Source organism: Sceloporus occidentalis, unplaced genomic scaffold, assembly GCF_023333645.1.
Source record: "Sceloporus occidentalis isolate IW3139 unplaced genomic scaffold, rSceOcc1.0.p SCAF_387, whole genome shotgun sequence".
NCBI lineage: Eukaryota > Metazoa > Chordata > Lepidosauria > Squamata > Phrynosomatidae > Sceloporus > Sceloporus occidentalis.
The window spans coordinates 342306-359850 of NW_028317367.1; the positions used below are offsets into that span (position 1 = coordinate 342306).

Here is a 17545-nt window from a genome sequence, read left to right on the forward strand (position 1 = left end):
ACTCGCTGAGACTCAGTGTAGGGTAAAAACCAAAACGAAGACTGATTTATTTCTCACACACAGGGCTGGATTTCTCACACACATTGGGGTACAAACCGCCCCCTTAATCTGCTTCCCAGAGACAACAGGGATTAACAATAAAATAGGGGTCCCAACCGCCACTATCTATTACCGGCCCAAATCAGTTCCAGGGATGGCCGGGGTAAATGTCTGTAGTGGTGGAACTGGAGGGAAGTTGGGGGGACGACATAATAATGCACCATGGGGTGTGGGTGGTCACTCCCTGGTGGCAGATCGTGGCTGTCTGCCAGAGATAATCCCCTCAGCCAGTGATGAGATGATACTGCTGGGGGTAGCCACAGAAGTCTCTACAAACCCAGGGCCCATAGTCAGTAGGGAGGAGGCCGGCAGTCAGGGCTCTCCAGTGACCCCTCACGCTCTCTACTTTCTCCGTACCCCGTCTCCTTTTCGCAGCTCCGCTTCTTCTTTCGCCTCTTCTTGTTCTTCATCCGCTTCTCCCCAGTATCAGCTCCATTGACTAGGTCTCCGGAGCGCTTCCTCAGAGGGGTGGAGCCTCCACACACACCCTCTTCAATTGGCGGAAAGGAGGATGGGCCTGTCCCCTTGGAGGGCTCCGCCCTTTTGCAGTACTCCAAGAGGCCAGAATAATGCAGACGGGTTTGCGGAGCGAGGTGCAGAAACGTTGGCAATCCGTCGGCATTATTCAGGCTATCTTGAGGAAATAAGCAAAAGGGCGGAGCCTCTCAACCGTTCTGCCAATTGGGGAGGAGAGTGTGCGCTTGGCCCCATCCTGGTTAACGGATCTGATGCGGCGGACAAAGAAATAAGACAGAGACGCGGAGCTGCAGGAAAGGAGACAGGGATACAAAGTGGTCGGTGAAGAGCATGAGTGAGAGCGTGAAAGAGCGAGTGTGAGAGAATGAGTGAGTGCGAGAGAGAGCATGGGATCAGGGATATTCTTGTGTGCGTCAGGAAAGCGGGAGAAACAACCTAATTTCAAGGAGACCTGCAACCTTTGCCCTTACCTCCAAATACCCTCCTAACTGCCCTCATCTCCTAATACCCTTCTAACTGCCCTTACCTCCAAATACCCTCCTAACTGCCCTCTTATCAAATCTTCTCCATTAGTAGAGCATAGTAATTATAATGGGTGATGTGTTGGGGGAGGGGCAGGGTCAGGCAAGGTGTCTGAGTTGTGAAGGTCCATAGAACATCATTATATCGCCCACCGTGAGCAAAGTTGGTGCCGACCCCTGGGGGCAGTCAGGGTGGGTAACAGTGGCGGATCTACCGGGGTCGCAGGGGTCGCGACTGCGACCGGGCCCCGGCGGCAGGGGGGCCCAAGCCAAGGGGCCGCCCGAAATCTTTTTTAATTTTTTTTTTTTTTTAAATAAGGCAGGGGCGTCCAACATGCGGCCCGCGGGCCAAATGCGGCCCGCGAGACCTCGAGTAGGGGCCCGCGTAAGATCGGCAGCCAGGGCAACCGATCTTACACGAGTCGCACCTCAAGCCCTGCTACTTGTGGGAGGGTCTTCTGGACAGCACAGAGGAAGCGGAGTTCACGTGACATCCTACTTCCTCTGTGCTTTAGCAGAGAAGGCAGAGGGAGGCCGCGCCCCCTGCTGAAGTCTGTGAGCGGCATCGAGGAGCTGCAGTGCAGGTAAGGGGGTGGGGAGGGTGTTTGAATGAGTGTGTGTGATTGAGGGAATGAATCTGTGAATTAATGATTATATGAATAAATGAGTGTGTGTGTGTGTGATAGCATGGATGTGTAAGTGCTGGAACCTAGGCATGATGGGACTGTGATTGCTGTTAGCAATCACACTCCTATCATGCCAAGTCAGCCAGTACATGCTGAAACCTGGCCAGCTGCCCCCTTGTGTAGTGATGCTGCCAGCAGTATGGGGTCTGCACTTACAGCCACCCTGTACCAGCATGTACTGGCTGACTTGGCATGATAGGAGTGTGATTGCTAACAGCAATCACAGTCCCATAATGCCTAGGTTCCAGCATTTACTGGATGGATGTGTAAGTGCTGGAACCTAGGCATGATGGGACTGCGATTGCTGTTAGCAATCACACTCCTATCATGCCAAGTCAGCCAGTACATGCTGAAACCTAGCTAGCTGCCCCCCTTGTGTAGTGATGCTGCCAGCAGTATGGGGTCTGCACATCACTTACAGCCATCCTGTACCAGCGTGTATTGGCTGACTTGGCATGATAGGAGTGCGATTGCTAATAGCAATCAGAGTCCCATCATGCCTAGGTTCCAGCATTTACTGGATGGATGTGTAAGTGCTGGAACCTAGGCATGATGGGACTGTGACTACTGTTAGCAATCACACTCCTATCATGCCAAGTCAGCCAGTACATGCTGAAACCTAGCTAGCTGCCCCCCTTGTGTAGTGATACTGCCAGCAGTATGGGGTCTGCACATCACTTACAGCCACCCTGTACCAGCATGTACTGACTGACTTGGCATGATAGGAGTGTGATTGCTAACAGCAATCACAGCGAGCACAGTCCCATCATGCCTAGGTACCAGCATTTACTGGTTGCCTGGGTATGATAGGAGTGTGATTGCTGTTAGCAATCACACTCCTATCATGCCAAGTCATATTGCTAATTTTGTCCAATTGCGTGTTACCTACTTTTATTAAACATGTGAGTTTTTATTAGTATTTTTAAAGGTGGGGGTCATTTTCAGTTTTGGCTAAGTGAACCCTGAATGTTTTGGTCCAGAATTTTCATTTTAGTTCATCCCTAGAATAAATCTAGGGAATCCTGAATTTGTAGTCGCAAAACTTTCAAGGCCCAGAAATCAGTGAGAGGAAGAGTAAAGGTTTTGTGTCATTTTACTTTATTTTAATCAGCATATTTTATTAAAGGCCATATTTTTTGTCACAGTGAAAAATGAGTGCGGCCCGCGCACGTATACAATTCTGATGAAGTGGCCCACTGCAGAAAAAACTTGGACACCCCTGGATTATGCCCTTTGTACATGCGCCCCTTTTTCTTTGATTTTTTTACAGATATGATTCAATATGTAAATTGAATTTGTTGAATTAGTTGAAAAAAAATTGTTGGGTAAAAATCATGTTTTTTTGGGGGGGGTGAGGGGGTGGGGGGGCCCTTAACAGATTCTCGCACCCGGGCCCTGAGGCGTCTAGTTACGCCCCTGGTGGGTAATACCATGCCAGGGGCAGTACAGGGTGGGTGATTCCACGCCAGGGGCAGTGCAGAGTAGGTAGTAGGTGATTCTGTGCCAGGGCAGTACAACGTGGGTGGTAGGTGATTATTTGCCAAGGGCAGTACGGGGTGGGTTTATAGCAGTGCCGGGGCAGTACAGGGTGGTGGATTCTGTACCAGGGGCAGTACAGGGTGGGTGGTAGCTGATTCTGAGACAGGGGCAGTACAGGACTGGTTGATAGCAGTGCCGGGGCAATACAGGGTGGTGGATTCTGTGCCTGGGGCAGTACAGGGTGGGTGGTAGGTGATCCTGTGCCAGGGGCAGTACAGGGTGGGTTGATAGCAGTGCCGGGGCAATACAGGGTGGTGGATTCTGTGCCCGGGGCAGTACAGGGTGGGTGGTAGGTGATTCTGTGCCAGGGGCAGTACAGGGTGGGTTGATAGCAGTGCCGGGGCAGTACAGGGTGGTGGGCAGTAGAGGGCCGGTGTCGCCATGCGCTGTGTGTCAGCTGGTGTTATTGTGCTGTCACGTGTTTGTCAGTATGGGTTGTCATGGGAACCAGTATCCAGCCGTACCACTATTTTGGGCGGTGGAGGAGGCGCTCTGGCCCGCCGTGGTAAAATTGGGAGGCGCTGTGGCCCGCCGTACTCCTCTCTGTGGTGAGAGTGGAAGGCGCTCTGGCCGCACACTCGCTGGTGCTGCCGGAAGCGGCGGTGAATTTGTGCGGCATGGCGGAGAGTGCGCAGCCTGTAACGGAGGGAGCGGAGGCTCTCTGTATGATAGTGCTGGGCATGGCCGGCTCAGGGAAAACAACGTTTGTGCAGGTATGTGTATATTAAATGTCATGTCACAGGTGTGTGTGTGTGTGTGTGTGTGTTTGTTTGTTTTGCACGTCCAGCGCTGGGCATTGCGCAGCATTTGGTCACAGTTTGGTTGGGTTTCCCTAATCTGCCCCAGCCGTCTGTGTGGTAAATAATATTACGAGCCCCGGCTCGGAGTAACTGCTCGGTCCTCCTTATACCGGGAGCGCAGGTCACTGCAGTCTCTTTACGCCTCGCTTTGTCCGGTTTGGTGCCCGGCGGCTCAGTTATTCAGCTCTGTTTCTCTTTTGCTCAGAGACTCACGGCTCATCTCCACGGGAAGAACTCTCCTCCTTACGTCATCAATCTGGACCCTGCGGTGCACGAGATCCCCTTTCCAGCCAATATAGGTACGTGCGCCCCCCTGCCTGAGCGTCAGTCCTGACGCCGAGAGCTCTGCCCCTCACCCCAGTCTGTCTTATTGCAGATATCCGTGACACGGTCAACTACAAGGAAGTCATGAAGCAGTATCCTTATTACCTGCTGCCACTGGGAGCGGTGCTACGCTGACGAGAACACTCTGCGGCAGACGGTGTCAGGGCAGGCAGGCTGGCAGATGATGTGTGAGGTCGAGACAGGCAGGCAGACGGTGAGTGAGGTCGGGAAAGGCAGGCAGGCAGACGGTGTGAGGTCGGGACAGGTATGCAGGAAGGCAGACAGTGTGTGGTCGGGAAAGGCAGGCAGACGGTGAGTGAGGTCGGGACAGGCAGGCGGGCAGACAGTGTGAGGTCGGGACAGGTAGGCAGGCAGGCAGACAGTGTGAGGTCGGGAAAGGCAGGCAGACGGTGAGTGAGGTCGGGACAGGCAGGCGGGCAGACAGTGTGAGGTCGGGACAGGCAGGCAGGTAGACGGTGAGTGAGGTCGGGACAGGCAGGCGGGCAGACAGTGTGAGGTTGGGACAGGTAGGCAGGCAGGCAGATGGTGAATAAGGTCGGGACAGGCAGGCAGGTAGACGGTGAGTGAGGTCAGGGCAGTTTATTTACTCTGGGCTCAATGACAGGAGGACGCCCGAGCGAGTGACTGGACCGGCACTTACTGGTTCTGCTGGTTTGGGTTACTGGTGCCCCGGAGGGGGACTTGGTTTAGCGCACCGAGTGCTTGTTGAGCTGCTTCGGGTTTCCTGAACCGATCTGCCAGATATGGACTCGGACCCAACGGCGGCATCGTGACCTCTCTCAATCTGTTTGCCACCCGCTTTGATCAGGTGAGTGTTTGCTGTCTGTGGGGTACGTCCACTCGCCATGTTATCTGCCTCACCCTTATTGGCCGAGTCTAAATGAGCCCTCCTGCCCCCGTCTGATGCCCCCGGAGCCAGCAGTGCTGTTGGTACCCTCTGATTATATAATCCCCTGCCTTACTCCACAGGTGGTGAGGTTTGTTGAGAAGAGACAGAAGGATTGCCGGTGAGTATCCTGACAGTCGGCGCGTGCGGTCGGTGACCGCTACCAGCCGCTTAAGTCGTATTTCTTGCTGCTGATCCCCGGCTCTTCCACCCAGGTACGTTCTGATCGACACTCCCGGACAGATTGAAGTGTTCACTTGGTCTGCGTCCGGCACCATCATCACTGAAGCTCTGGTGAGTGGCTGGGGTCTGAGTGCTGGTCTAAGCCGTGCCGCTTGCTGCCGGGGAGGAGTCCCGGCGCCGCTCGTCGGCTCGTTACGTGATTGTTGAACGTTCGTGGCCTGCGGCAGAGCCTCTGGTCATTTAGCGGGACTGTCTCCAAACTCCGGGAGTCTAGTCGCCCGTATCTCCTGCTGTAAAGACCTTAATCAGTCGTTGGTCTCGTCTTAGATTCAGGAGCCATATGTCCATCCCATGCACTGGAGTAGTCTCTACCACTTCTGCTGGGAGGCTGCTGCATTTATCTACCACTCTATATATTCAGGAGCTATATACTCATCCCGTGCCTGTTTGCGTTCTGTCACGCTGTGTCCCCTGCAGCCAGTGTCCGGGGCCCTTGTGCTCCGTTACCTCCCTGCTGCGGGGACGGCGTGGGTGATTTAACCATTTGTTTGCTTAATACGACTATTCTCTCTTTTTCTACTCTTCAGGCCTCCTCGTTCCCCTCCGTGGTGGTTTATGTGATGGACACATCTAGAAGCACCAACCCAGTTACCTTCATGTCCAACATGCTGTATGCCTGCAGGTAAGTGACGCAGGCAAGCTGCTGCTTCGCTCCTTTTTCCGGAGATGGCGCGGCCGGCGTTGATGAGTCCTTCTAATGGACAGTGCATTGGGAGCGCGCATGTGACGGGGGCTGCTACCTGTCACAAAGCAGCTGCCGGGGGAGCAGACCAGCACAGTCTCCTCCTCCTCAAACCGACAGTGACTCGGCGTTCTGGGCATGCGTGGCCCTTTAGTGCCCCCACTTTCACAGCGCAGCAGGTTACTAATCTTTGTTCTCTCATCCTTTCAGTATAATGTACAAAACCAAGCTGCCCTTCATCATCGTCATGAACAAGGTGAGTGATCTAAGAGCCCCCCCGTCTCTTGCCTCTCGCCTTAAGAGCCCCCACGTCTCTTGCCTCTCGCCTTAAGAGCCCCCCCCGTCTCTTGCCTCTCGCCTTAAGAGCCCCCCCCCGTCTCTTGCCTCTCGCCTTAAGAGCCCCCCCCCCGTCTCTTGCCTCTCGCCCTAAGAGCGCCCCCCCCCCGTCTCTTGCAGACAGACATCATCGATCACAGCTTTGCCGTGGAGTGGATGCAGGACTTCGAGAGCTTTCAGGACGCTCTGAATCAGGAGACGTCGTACGTCAGTAACTTGACTCGGTCCATGAGCCTCGTACTGGACGAGTTCTACAACACTCTGCGGGTAATGTATCCCCATAGGCGCATGCGCAAACTCCCTGTCCTCCGTCTGGGTCACGAGTCACCCGCGTACCAGCAGATCAGACCCTACGCAGGCATTTACGTGGCGCTGCCTCCCGTCGTTGGTGGCCAGACCCTTGTGAGCCCCTCTGTCTCCTGCAGGTGGTTGGGGTCTCCGCCGTCACTGGAGCCGGGATGGAGGAATTCTTTCAGAAGGTGGCGGAAGCAGCTGACGAGTACGAGAGGTAAAGGGGCAGTTTGCTCGGTGGTTCTTGCCCTGTCGGCAGTGTAGAATGTGGCGTGAGGGTCCAGACGGCTCCCAGTGGGTGGCTTTTCGTCTCGTTCAGAGTGTAGATGTACTGATGGGGGGGCTGGGGGTCTCGTTACGACTCCCGTGTAAAATATTTAATAGGTGACGGTAGACTCTGAGGTGCGGGGGCGTCTGACGACTGCTACGGGGGGCTGTCTCTGGGTATTTTGCCGATACTCACCTGCCCTCTCTGCTCCCCAGGGAATACCGGCCGGAATACGAGCGTCTGCAGCGGCTGGCGGTAAGTGTGTGCGCTGTATGATCCTGCATCGTGTCACATGTCTGCCAGTTTTAGTGCTTGACACGTAGCCGTGTACAGCATGTTGTTTGTCATGCCAAGTTGCGTGTTATTTCAGAACTGAGATCTTTCATACTCTGTAGGAGGAGGAGAAGAAACGCGAGCAGCATGAGCAGCTCGACAGACTGCACAGGGACATGGGATCGGTCGCTCTGGATTCCGGACAAATCCCAGGTAATGGTGGGGAGCGGGTCCGGCCGGTGCTGCCGGTGGGTGGGGAGCGGGTCCAGTTGGTCCTGCCGGTGCTACTGCCAGTGATGAGGCGGGTGGGCCTGGCCGGTGGTGGTAGGGACTGTGGCCAGAGAGGGGTGGATTGAGGGCTCGGTATTATAAAGCTAGCTGTCTCATGCTCTCTATTTGGACGCATTACGGAGCCCTCACCTCTCGTTCTCTCCAGGGTCTGACGACGCAGCCGAGGGACCCTCTGACCTGATCCTCATGCGGGGAAACATGGATGACGATGAGGCGGAGGACAGCGATACGGATGACATTGATCATTCTTGTGAGGAGAGATTTGACTCGATCGGGGGGGGGGGGGGGGGGGGTGCACAGTTTGGGATATTTAATGTTAAATGATGATTTTGGTGCTTGGGGGCCACGCGCCAGTGGCCGGATGGTGTAGTATAACGTGTGTAATCACAGGAGAACCTTTTGATTGGTCGCCCTTTGTGAGATCCTAATAACAACCCTCTTGGTTGGGGCGGTGATGCTGGTCATGGATACACGATGGCCGAGGATCCCCGGGATCCGTCCAATGACCGGTCTGAGTACAACCGTGTGTCTCGTTCACCAATCACCTACCACGTTATTGCTGATTGGTAACCTATTGTTTGCTTTGTGGCAGTGGCCGAGGCACAGCTGGAGGAACCAGCCTTCCAGAACTTTCTGCAGCAGGCCCAGAGCAAGTACCGGCAGCAGAGCGGCCACTGAGGCAGGCGGAGGAGCCTGAGCGGGGGCCGTTGTGTGAGACATTGAGCGGCTGCAATCACGCGAGGGCCGTACCTGGCGCTAATTATTACGGACCCCGCTAGAATCGGGCTGAGCGGCTACCGTGTGCCCGGTAGAGCGGGTGGTTTGGACGGCGGCTGCGCCGTCATCCCCTCTCGCCTGTCCTTGTCGGCCCCGGGGCAGACTATGCTTCATGCTGCCCCTTCCCGTCGGCCCGGCAGCGTTGGCTCTACGGCTGTGACGTACCGGTAACGGAGGATTTCTCGCGGACCCCCGCAGCGCCTGGAAGAGGTCGTTTCTCACATCTTCCTCCAGCGGTGGGTTTCAGGATCTCCTCCAATCGGTGTGGAAGGAGTAATGAATGAGTTAATGGTGCCTTTGCTTCCTTTACTGGTTGTTTTTGGAGATGCCCCCTCTATATCTGTACCCCCCTGCAGCATTTGGGGTTATCCCGGGTTAAACCCGGAGCAGATCAAGGGAATAAATTCACTGATTTCCAGCTTGTTGGGTTCTGTCTCTCGTCTCGCGGGCGTTGGGTTCGCTCTCCTGCGGCTCGCGCGATTGTTTAACGCCCAGAGGTTAGTTCTCCTTTATAAAAGACGGGCACAAGTTTTTCCTCCCCGAAGACCCCCCTGGCTTTTAACAGAGCTAGTCAGCAGGGGCAGCGTGTGTCTGGAAAGGATGCCGTAATGTTTGAGACGGACTGAATGGAAGAGAAGTTCGGTTTTGGAGAGATTGAGTATCAGGAAATGCGGAGACATCCCGGTAGAGACGGGCGCGGGGGACACGGCGCAGGATCTGGGTGCCCTCATCATACAGGTTGTATTGGAAGGCAAAGGATGAGATCAGTTTGCTAAGTGAGGAAGAATAAAGAGGTCCTAGAACTGAGCCTAGGGGTGTTACTGGAGATGGTAGGAGCAGAGACAGATCAGGAAGCATTTGAAGGAGGAGAGGGTGGTCTGCGGTGCCGAAAGCAGCAGAAACGTCCGGTGGGATTATCATGGAGCGGCGGCCCTGGGCCCGGCCGCGAGGAGGTCGTTAGTAATTCTAGCGAGGGGCGTCTCAGCAGAGCGGGGAGTAAGGAGATGGAGTCAAGAGGACATAAGAGAGACGGGTCGGTATTTGGACAGAGCAGCCGGGAGGGCCTTTTTGGGATAGGAGTGATGTTAGGTGCGTGAAGGAGGATGAAAAGGATCCAGTAGAGAGGGAGAGGTTGGAGATATAAGCAAGTGTATTTGAGAGAAACCGGGTACGACGAGAACGGACCAAGGCTGGACAGGAGGAGAGAAAAACCCCCCTTTTACCGGAGAGAACCGACTTAATGTAGAGGAGGAAGCGTTCAGTGGATGGGGGGGGGGAGACAGCGAGTGGAGGGGGAGCGCGTGGATTTTCCACGCCTCTTATACTGTAAGATCAGGGCAGCTGGCACTTTAACCAGATGCCCCTCTGCCGGGCAGGTTCCCATGATGTGGCTTCTTGTTGCTGAGGCTTTATGGCAGGGGCGTCCAACGTGCGGCCCTCCAGCTGCTGCAGGACTACATCTCCCATAATGCTCTTTCAGGTAAGGGGCTGGCTGAGGAGTATGGGAGATGTAGTCCTGCAGCAGCTGGAGGGCCGCACGTTGGACGCCCCTGCTTTATGGGAAAGATTAGCCGTAAACGAGACCCACTGAATCCCCCCCCCCGAGCCTGCGCCATAAACGTAACCCACCGAATTCCCCCCCCGCCATAAACGAGATGGCCCCCCTCGACTCTGCCCCTCAGGGCATGCGCAGTAAATGAGACTCACTGAATCTGCCCGGGTCAAGGTGTTTAATTCAAACGTGACAGACCCTGACAGCCCGCGGGGGCCACCCTGAAATAATAGAGGGTCTCGATACATCCAGAACAGTAAGAGACGGCCGTGTGCAGAGACGGGGGCTGCGGAGACAGCACTCATTTTCTCCATTGGTCTGAGGGGCCGGGTGAGCGCTGTGACATGAGGGGCAGGAGGGCCGGGAGCTCCGGCAGGCGTCAGACCGGTGCAGACCACCGTGTGTCCTGGGCGGTGGGAACGTGGAGCGGCCCACAAACTGCTTTATTGGCTCTTCACCTTCCTGCGCTGAGTGACCCACAGAAGGGCGGCGAGGGAGAGACTCACCGCGCCGAGAATCCCGCAGAACATGAGCAGCGGAAACTCACCCTGCGGGGGACGGCACGCGTTACAGAGAGAGAGAGACGCTGGCAGAAAGAGATGCCCGAGAGAGAGCCGCCCCGCCACCAGCAGAGAGAAAGTTGCCTCCGAGAGACGCCCCGCCACCGGCAGAGAGAGAGAGAGAGATGCCCCCAGAGAGAAGCCCCGGCAGAGAGCGAGACGCCCAGAGAAAAAGACACCCCACCACCTTCAGAGAGTGAGAGAGACGCCCCGCCAGACAATTGCCCTCACTCAGCCTTGAGCATCAGCCGTCGGGGTGCACTCACCTCCCGCAGACACTTGTAGCCGTGGAATCCCGGCGCACAGACGCACCGCGTGTAGCCGGGGCCGTCAGGAGCGCAGAGAGAGCTCTCCGGACACAGCAATGCTGGAGAAGAGACGGACAGCGTCATCCCGCCGGCACAGACATTAACGGCCCTCAGCGCTGGCCCCGGGGGCCCATCCTGGACACCTGCCCCATAAGGACCAACACAGAACTAAGGATTCCCATCTCATGGGGGGCAGACAGAGGGCCTTTTTTTGTGACCCCTAGATTGTCAGCTCTGGGGGTTCTGCCGCTCACCGAAGGCCCCCGAGCCGTTACACGCACTCTTCTGGTCCTGGCAGACCCTGGAATCCACGCCCGCCGTCACCGTCTCCCACATGTCGTTCCCTCCCGGGCAGCTAAGGTTTTGCGGCAGCGCTCTGAGACGGGGAGAGACGGGGTATTAACAAAAGGCTAGCGGGGGGCAAATGACACAAGGGTTAAAGGGCAGCCGATACTCACATATAGCGCAGGTCTGCGAGACCCCTGAACAACTCCTGAGACAGATCCAGCAGGGGATTCTGGGAGATATCCCTGGGAGAACGGGAAAGTCACAGGTTTACACGGCGGGGTAATACCGGCGGGGCAGGGGGGTTCACTGCTACCCCAGCTGTGTGTGTTTGGGGGGGGGTCCCCTGCTACCCCAGCTGTGTGTTTGGGGGGGCAGGGCCGGCCTTAGGGGTGTGCGACCGCACAGGGCGCCATGGTAGCAGGGGCGCCTGCCCGGGACTTAAATTAAAACATCAGGTTTTTTTTAAACTTTATTTAACATCATTCATTTAAATAAAGTTAAAAAAAAAACCAAAACCCAAAAACCCAATGCTTTAATCTAAGTCCCGGGCAGGGGCGCTCGTGAAGTTCTCAGCAACCGCTCGACGCCCCTTACTCTCCGTGACTCCGTTGCGGTGCCGGACTATTCCGGCACCGCGGCAGAGCGAGAAGACGGATGCCTCCCGCTCCCACCGCAGGACTCCTCGAGGTAAGTTAGGATAAGGAGAAGTAGGGGGGGGGGGGTAGTTTGAAGGGGGGGGGTAGTTTGAAGGGGCACAGGGGGGGGTAGTTTGAAGGGGCAGAGGGGGGGGTAGTTTGAAGGGGCAGAGGGGGGGGGTAGTTTGAAGGGGCAGAGGGGGGGGGTAGTTTGAAGGGGCAGAGGGGGGGGGGTAGTTTGAAGGGGCAGAGGGGGGGGTAGTTTGAAGGGCCAGGGGGGGCGCCAGAGGAGTAGTCTGCACAGGGCGCCAGAATACCTAAGGCCGGCTCTGTGTGTGGGGGGGTCCCCTGCTACCCCAGCTGTGTGTGTTTGGGGGGGGTCCCCTGCTACCCCAGCTATTCCCCCCACAAGCCGAACTCACTTACATCACCACGATGGAGTCGGAGAGGTTGAGCGCAGGGTCCAGGTGGCTCAGGGAGCAGTTCCACAGGTCCAGACTGGAGAATAAGAGATAAAGGGTTAAATTGACTGACAGCCCCAAACGCCGCCCAGCATTCCTGGCCCCGCCCCACATACCCTATAGTGACTTCGCTGTCACCCGTCTGGCTGACGCAGCATCTCCCCCGTATCCTCGCTCCCCGCTCCCCACAAAGGCGCAGCACTTCGGACGAATTCCTCAGATCACCGGGGCAAGACGTGCAAATCTGGGGAGAAATAATCAGCGGTGTGTCTGACGCTACGTTATTATCCCACCGCCCCCTGTACCATTCACCGAATCCCACCTCCCCCCCTAAATCATCCTCTCACACCGAAACCCGCCGCCCCCTATATCATCCTCTCACACCGGATCCCTCCTCCCCGTATCATCCTCTCACACCGGATCCCTCCTCCCTGTATCATCCTCTCACACCGGATCCCACCTCCCCGTATCATCCTCTCACACCGGATCCCACCTCCCCGTATCATCCTCTCACAACCAGATCCCACCTCCCCGTATCATCCTCTCACAACCAGATCCCACCTCCCCGTATCATCCTCTCACAACCAGATCCCACCTCCCCGTATCATCCTCTCACACCGGATCCCACCTCCCCGTATCATCCTCTCACACCGGATCCCTCCTCCCCCCCGTATCATCCTCTCACACCGGATCCCTCCTCCCCCCCGTATCATCCTCTCACACCGGATCCCTCCTCCCCCCGTATCATCCTCTCACACCGGATCCCTCCTCCCCCCCGTATCATCCTCTCACACTGGATCCCTCCTCCCCCTATATCATCCTCTTACACCGGATCCCTTCTCCCCATATCATCCTCTCACACCGGATCCCTCCTCCCCGTATCATCCTCTCACAACCAGATCCCACCTCCCCGTATCATCCTCTCACACCGGATCCCACCTCCCCGTATCATCCTCTCACACCGGATCCCACCTCCCCGTATCATCCTCTCACACCGGATCCCTCCTCCCCGTATCATCCTCTCACACCGGATCCCTCCTCCCCGTATCATCCTCTCACACCGGATCCCACCTCCCCGTATCATCCTCTCACACCGGATCCCACCTCCCCGTATCATCCTCTCACACCGGATCCCACCTCCCCGTATCATCCTCTCACACCGGATCCCTCCTCCCTGTATCATCCTCTCACACCAGATCCAACCTCCCCGTATTATCCTCCCACACTGGATTCAACCTCCCCGTATTATCCTCTCACACCGGATCCCTCCTCCTCATATCATCCTCTCACACCGGATTCCTCTTCCCCGTATTATCCTCTCACACCGGATCCCTCCTCCTCATATCATCCTCTCACACCGGATCCCTTCTCCCCATATCATACTCTCACACCGGATCCCACCTCCCCGTATCATCCTCTCACACCGGATCCCACCGCCCCCGTATCCTCCTCTCACACCGGATCCCTCCGCCCCCGTAACCCTGTTAACCCGTTACAGCCCACCCGTTACAGCCCACCCGTGACACTATTACCTGCCCCTGGACCCACGCAGCCCCGAGGAAGACGCTCAGACACAGCGTCACTGACACAGCCGCCATCATTCCACGCGCGTCATGTGACCTGAGGTTATGCCACGTGATGTTTTGTCACGTGATCATCCAACCACGGGCTTCCATGGCTCCGCCCCTTCGTGCCGGTGAATCCGGGCTCCGTTTGACGCTCGTGGCCGCGATCCCTGACGGAAAGGGGCGGGTGCCGTGAACACGGTACCGGGAGGACTGGAGTGCAGCACGAGCATTAACCCCTTCCCCGCCAGCGCTACATAAAGGAATGTCACGTGACTTTTATCATCAGTTCGCTGCCTCCTGAGCGGGGTAACAGATCGGGGTACAGGGGGTAACCGGGGGTCAGCTTTAGGGTATCTGGGTGCCCCCCAACAGCCGCAAATGGGTGGGCACTTAACCCTTTAAGGAGCTGTTGGCATCGGTTACTGACCCCGCACCGGTTATAGATTGTTCTTCAGAAACCGTTATATTTAACGAACCCTCTAATTTACTGTAAAGAAAGTATGAAATATGCTGACAAATTGGAAAAAAACACTTTTTATCACTATTATCTGAAAAATAATTTATTCCTCTTCAGAGGCTGCTGAAAACCCTGCGAAATCCGTCCGAATATCTGCCCCGGGCCCAGAAATAGCCAAACTTTTTGTGTTTTTCTGCACGTTATGGGGCAATAATTCCAAGTCGCGCAATTCTATTTGAAAACCATTGTTTTTTTCAAATCTGGTAGTTCTGCCTCCATGTGCTATTTGGGACGCCTCTGATATACCCCTCAAACCATATATTTATAAAAAATAGACACCCTGGGGTATTTGAAATGCTTTTATTTTAACCCTTTCCTTGCCAGGATTTTTGGAAAGATACATGTTACATTTTTTGATCACCTCGTGGAGAGACCCTCTTGGAAACGTGGTTATTTTTTTAAAGGTTGCCACCATCTTGAGAGTGGCAAAATCCGTTCTCGGTGTTACTAAATACCTCGACTTTGCCTTAAGTCAGGGGTTAAACTGCATGAGTTATTATGAGTCGTGGTGACCCCAGGGCAAACAAGATGCCAAAATTTCCCGGGGATTTTGTTCCAAAAAACATAATTAACCCACAGTCCAAAAAACTGTCACTAATACGCGGCCAGGGGCCGCTCTCTGACTGTCAGTAATACCCGGCTGAGGGGGCCGGGGCCGCTCTCTGTCAGTAATACCCGGCCGGGGAGGATGGAGCCGGTGGGGCGCTCTCTGACGGTCAGTAATACCCGGATGGGGCCTGGGGCCGCTCTCTGACCGTCAGCAATACCCGGCTGGGGCCGCTCTCTGTCAGTAATACCCGGCTGGGGAGGATGGAGCCGGGGCCGCTCTCTGTCAGTAATACCCGGCTGAGGGGGCTGGGGCCGCTCTCCAAGTTTCAGTAATAGCCGGCTGAGGGCCCCTCCCAACTGTCAGTAATACCCGGTTTGGAAAGATGGAGCCGGGGGTCTGTTTTACCACTGCCGGTTATAGACGAGTTGTTAGCATGGGGCCCAGGGGCCACTCTTCTAGTTGTCATTATTGGAGCCAGGTGCTGTGGGGTCTCTCACTCCTCAGGCGGTGCGTGTTCTCAGCCACTGTTTAATCTGTAATCACAGGGAGAGCGCTGCCAGAGAGATAGAATCAGGGCTAGTGGTCTCACAGGGATCTCTCACCCCCAGTAGTGGTCTCTCACCCTCGCTGGTAGGTTGTCACACCCCAGTGGTGAAGTCTCTCATTCACTCTCACTGGTATTTTGTCTCTCACCCTCGCTGGTAGGTTGTCTCACCGCCAGTGGGGGTCTCTCACCCTCACTATTATTTTGTCTCGCCCCCAGTGGTGGTCTCTCTCACTCGCCTCGCAGGTAGGTTGTGTCACCCCCAGTGGGAGTCTCTCGCTGGTAGGTTGTGTTACCCCCAGTGGGGGTCTCTCGCTGGTAGGTTGTGTCACCCCCAGTGGGGAGGTCTCGCTGGTAGGTTGTGTCACCCCCAGTGGGGGGGTCTCGCTGGTAGGTTGTCTCACCCCCAGTGGGGAGGTCTCGCTGGTAGGTTGTGTCACCCCCAGTGGGGGGGTCTCGCTGGTAGGTTGTCTCACCCCCAGTGGGGAGGTCTCGCTGGTAGGTTGTCTCAGCCATGGTTATGTAGAGCAGTTGCTGAAGCTCTTGTTGGAGTCGGAGCTCCAGAACCTCTAGTAAGATGACTCTGCGCAGGTCCTGCCGGTGAACGCCCATCCTCTGCAGATTCTCGTCCGTCAGCCTCAGAAGAGCCCGTCCTGGGGGAACAGTTACGATGTTACCCCTTTCCCAGCACGTGGTCGCGCCCCGTGCCTGCTTTTCTGTATATACCAGGAACGTACCATTGATGCTGTGGGTGAAGGCTGCCTGGACCAGTCCAACTCCATCCTGCAGGGGCCCCGTATGTAGCCAGCAGCACACGTCCTGCACCGTCCACTCGCACACGGGTTTGTCCCAAACTTCCTCATCAAGCGAGGTCTGCAGGAAGGAAACGTCAAACATAACACCACGTCCCACTGCGCTGAGCCCACCCAGGGGCCACAGTCCCACCCACTAGGGGCTGTGAAAAGGAAGACAGAATGGCACGGATGTGAAATGACCACTCCATGCATATGGTTAGTGTTTTGGGAGCAGAGACGGGACAGAGTAACGGGACGCGGAACGGGACGTGGTAAAGGGACAGAGTAACGGGACAGAGTAATGGGACACAGGGATAGGACGTGGTAGCGGAACACAGTAATGAGACATAGTAACGAGACACGGTAAGGGGACAGGTTGCTGTACGTGGTAGTGGGACACGGTAACGAGACACAGTAGCGGGACACGGTAATAGGGCAGGTTGCGGGCACCTGGGACAATCAAATCATACTCTCTGGGGCCCCGATCACCCAGTGATACTCAGAGGACACGGAGACACTAATTACAGCGAGGGCTATAAAGACGTGGCCTTCGCTCCTTACAGACACGGGCTGGAGAGGGTTAACATGCAGAATTCCGTTACCTTATGACCCTCAGCCATGGCCACAGACTGTATTACCCCGCGGCCGGCACGCTTCTGGCTCTTCTAATGGAGACGTGTCACGAAGCCCAGGACATCGGGGTCTGTACGGGGCCGGACTCCTCGTGGTCACCACGGAAATCTCTGCCGTGAGCCGCCAGGGGCAGCAACAACCTGCAAAATACACTCAACATGGGCAAAAAAACAGTGGAGCCCTCCCACCAGAGGCACGGAGACCCCCCGGTAACCGTGGGACTATCTGGGGTCTATAATACGGGGATGGAGACACCAGAGTTGGACCACCCTTTACACGTTCAAACGTGAGAAGCATCAGCTACCACGAAAACATAACGCTTAACGTGAGCCGAGACACGCGTGGCCTGGAGCGGCCCCAAGAGATAACGCTTAACGTGAGCGAAGACACGCGTGGCCTAGAGCGGCCCCAAGAGATAACGCTTAATGTGAGCCGAGACACGCGTGGCCCCAAGAGATAACGCTTAACGTGAGCCGAGACACGCGGCCCCAAGAGATAACGCTTAACGTGAGCCGAGACACGCGTGGCCCCAAGAGATAACGCTTAACGTGAGCCGAGACACGCGTGGCCCCAAGAGATAACGCTTAACGTGAGCCGAGACACGCGTGGCCCCAAGAGATA

At 56.0% G+C, this 17545-nt stretch overlaps 2 protein-coding genes across 2 annotated transcripts; one reads left to right on the forward strand and one right to left on the reverse strand.

Moving 5' to 3' along the window:
- The first annotated feature begins 3939 nt into the window (after positions 1 to 3939).
- GPN1 (GPN-loop GTPase 1) lies at positions 3940 to 8415 on the forward strand. Its single transcript, XM_089506516.1, has 14 exons — positions 3940 to 4035; positions 4328 to 4421; positions 4499 to 4538; positions 5209 to 5275; positions 5437 to 5474; positions 5569 to 5647; positions 6124 to 6218; positions 6489 to 6534; positions 6735 to 6881; positions 7040 to 7122; positions 7389 to 7428; positions 7569 to 7665; positions 7883 to 7987; positions 8330 to 8415. Exons 1-14 carry the CDS (start codon positions 3940 to 3942, stop codon positions 8413 to 8415), a joined length of 1113 nt encoding a protein of 370 aa, XP_089362642.1.
- Positions 8416 to 10509: 2094 nt separating this feature from the next.
- Positions 10510 to 13916, reverse strand: LOC149273294 (all-trans retinoic acid-induced differentiation factor-like). The gene is made up of 7 exons (XM_089506517.1): positions 13851 to 13916; positions 12435 to 12562; positions 12284 to 12355; positions 11393 to 11464; positions 11189 to 11310; positions 10893 to 10993; positions 10510 to 10614 (listed from the first exon to the last, which is right to left on the reverse strand). Exons 1-7 carry the CDS (start codon positions 13914 to 13916, stop codon positions 10510 to 10512), a joined length of 666 nt encoding a protein of 221 aa, XP_089362643.1.
- Between the last annotated feature and the right edge of the window lie 3629 nt (positions 13917 to 17545).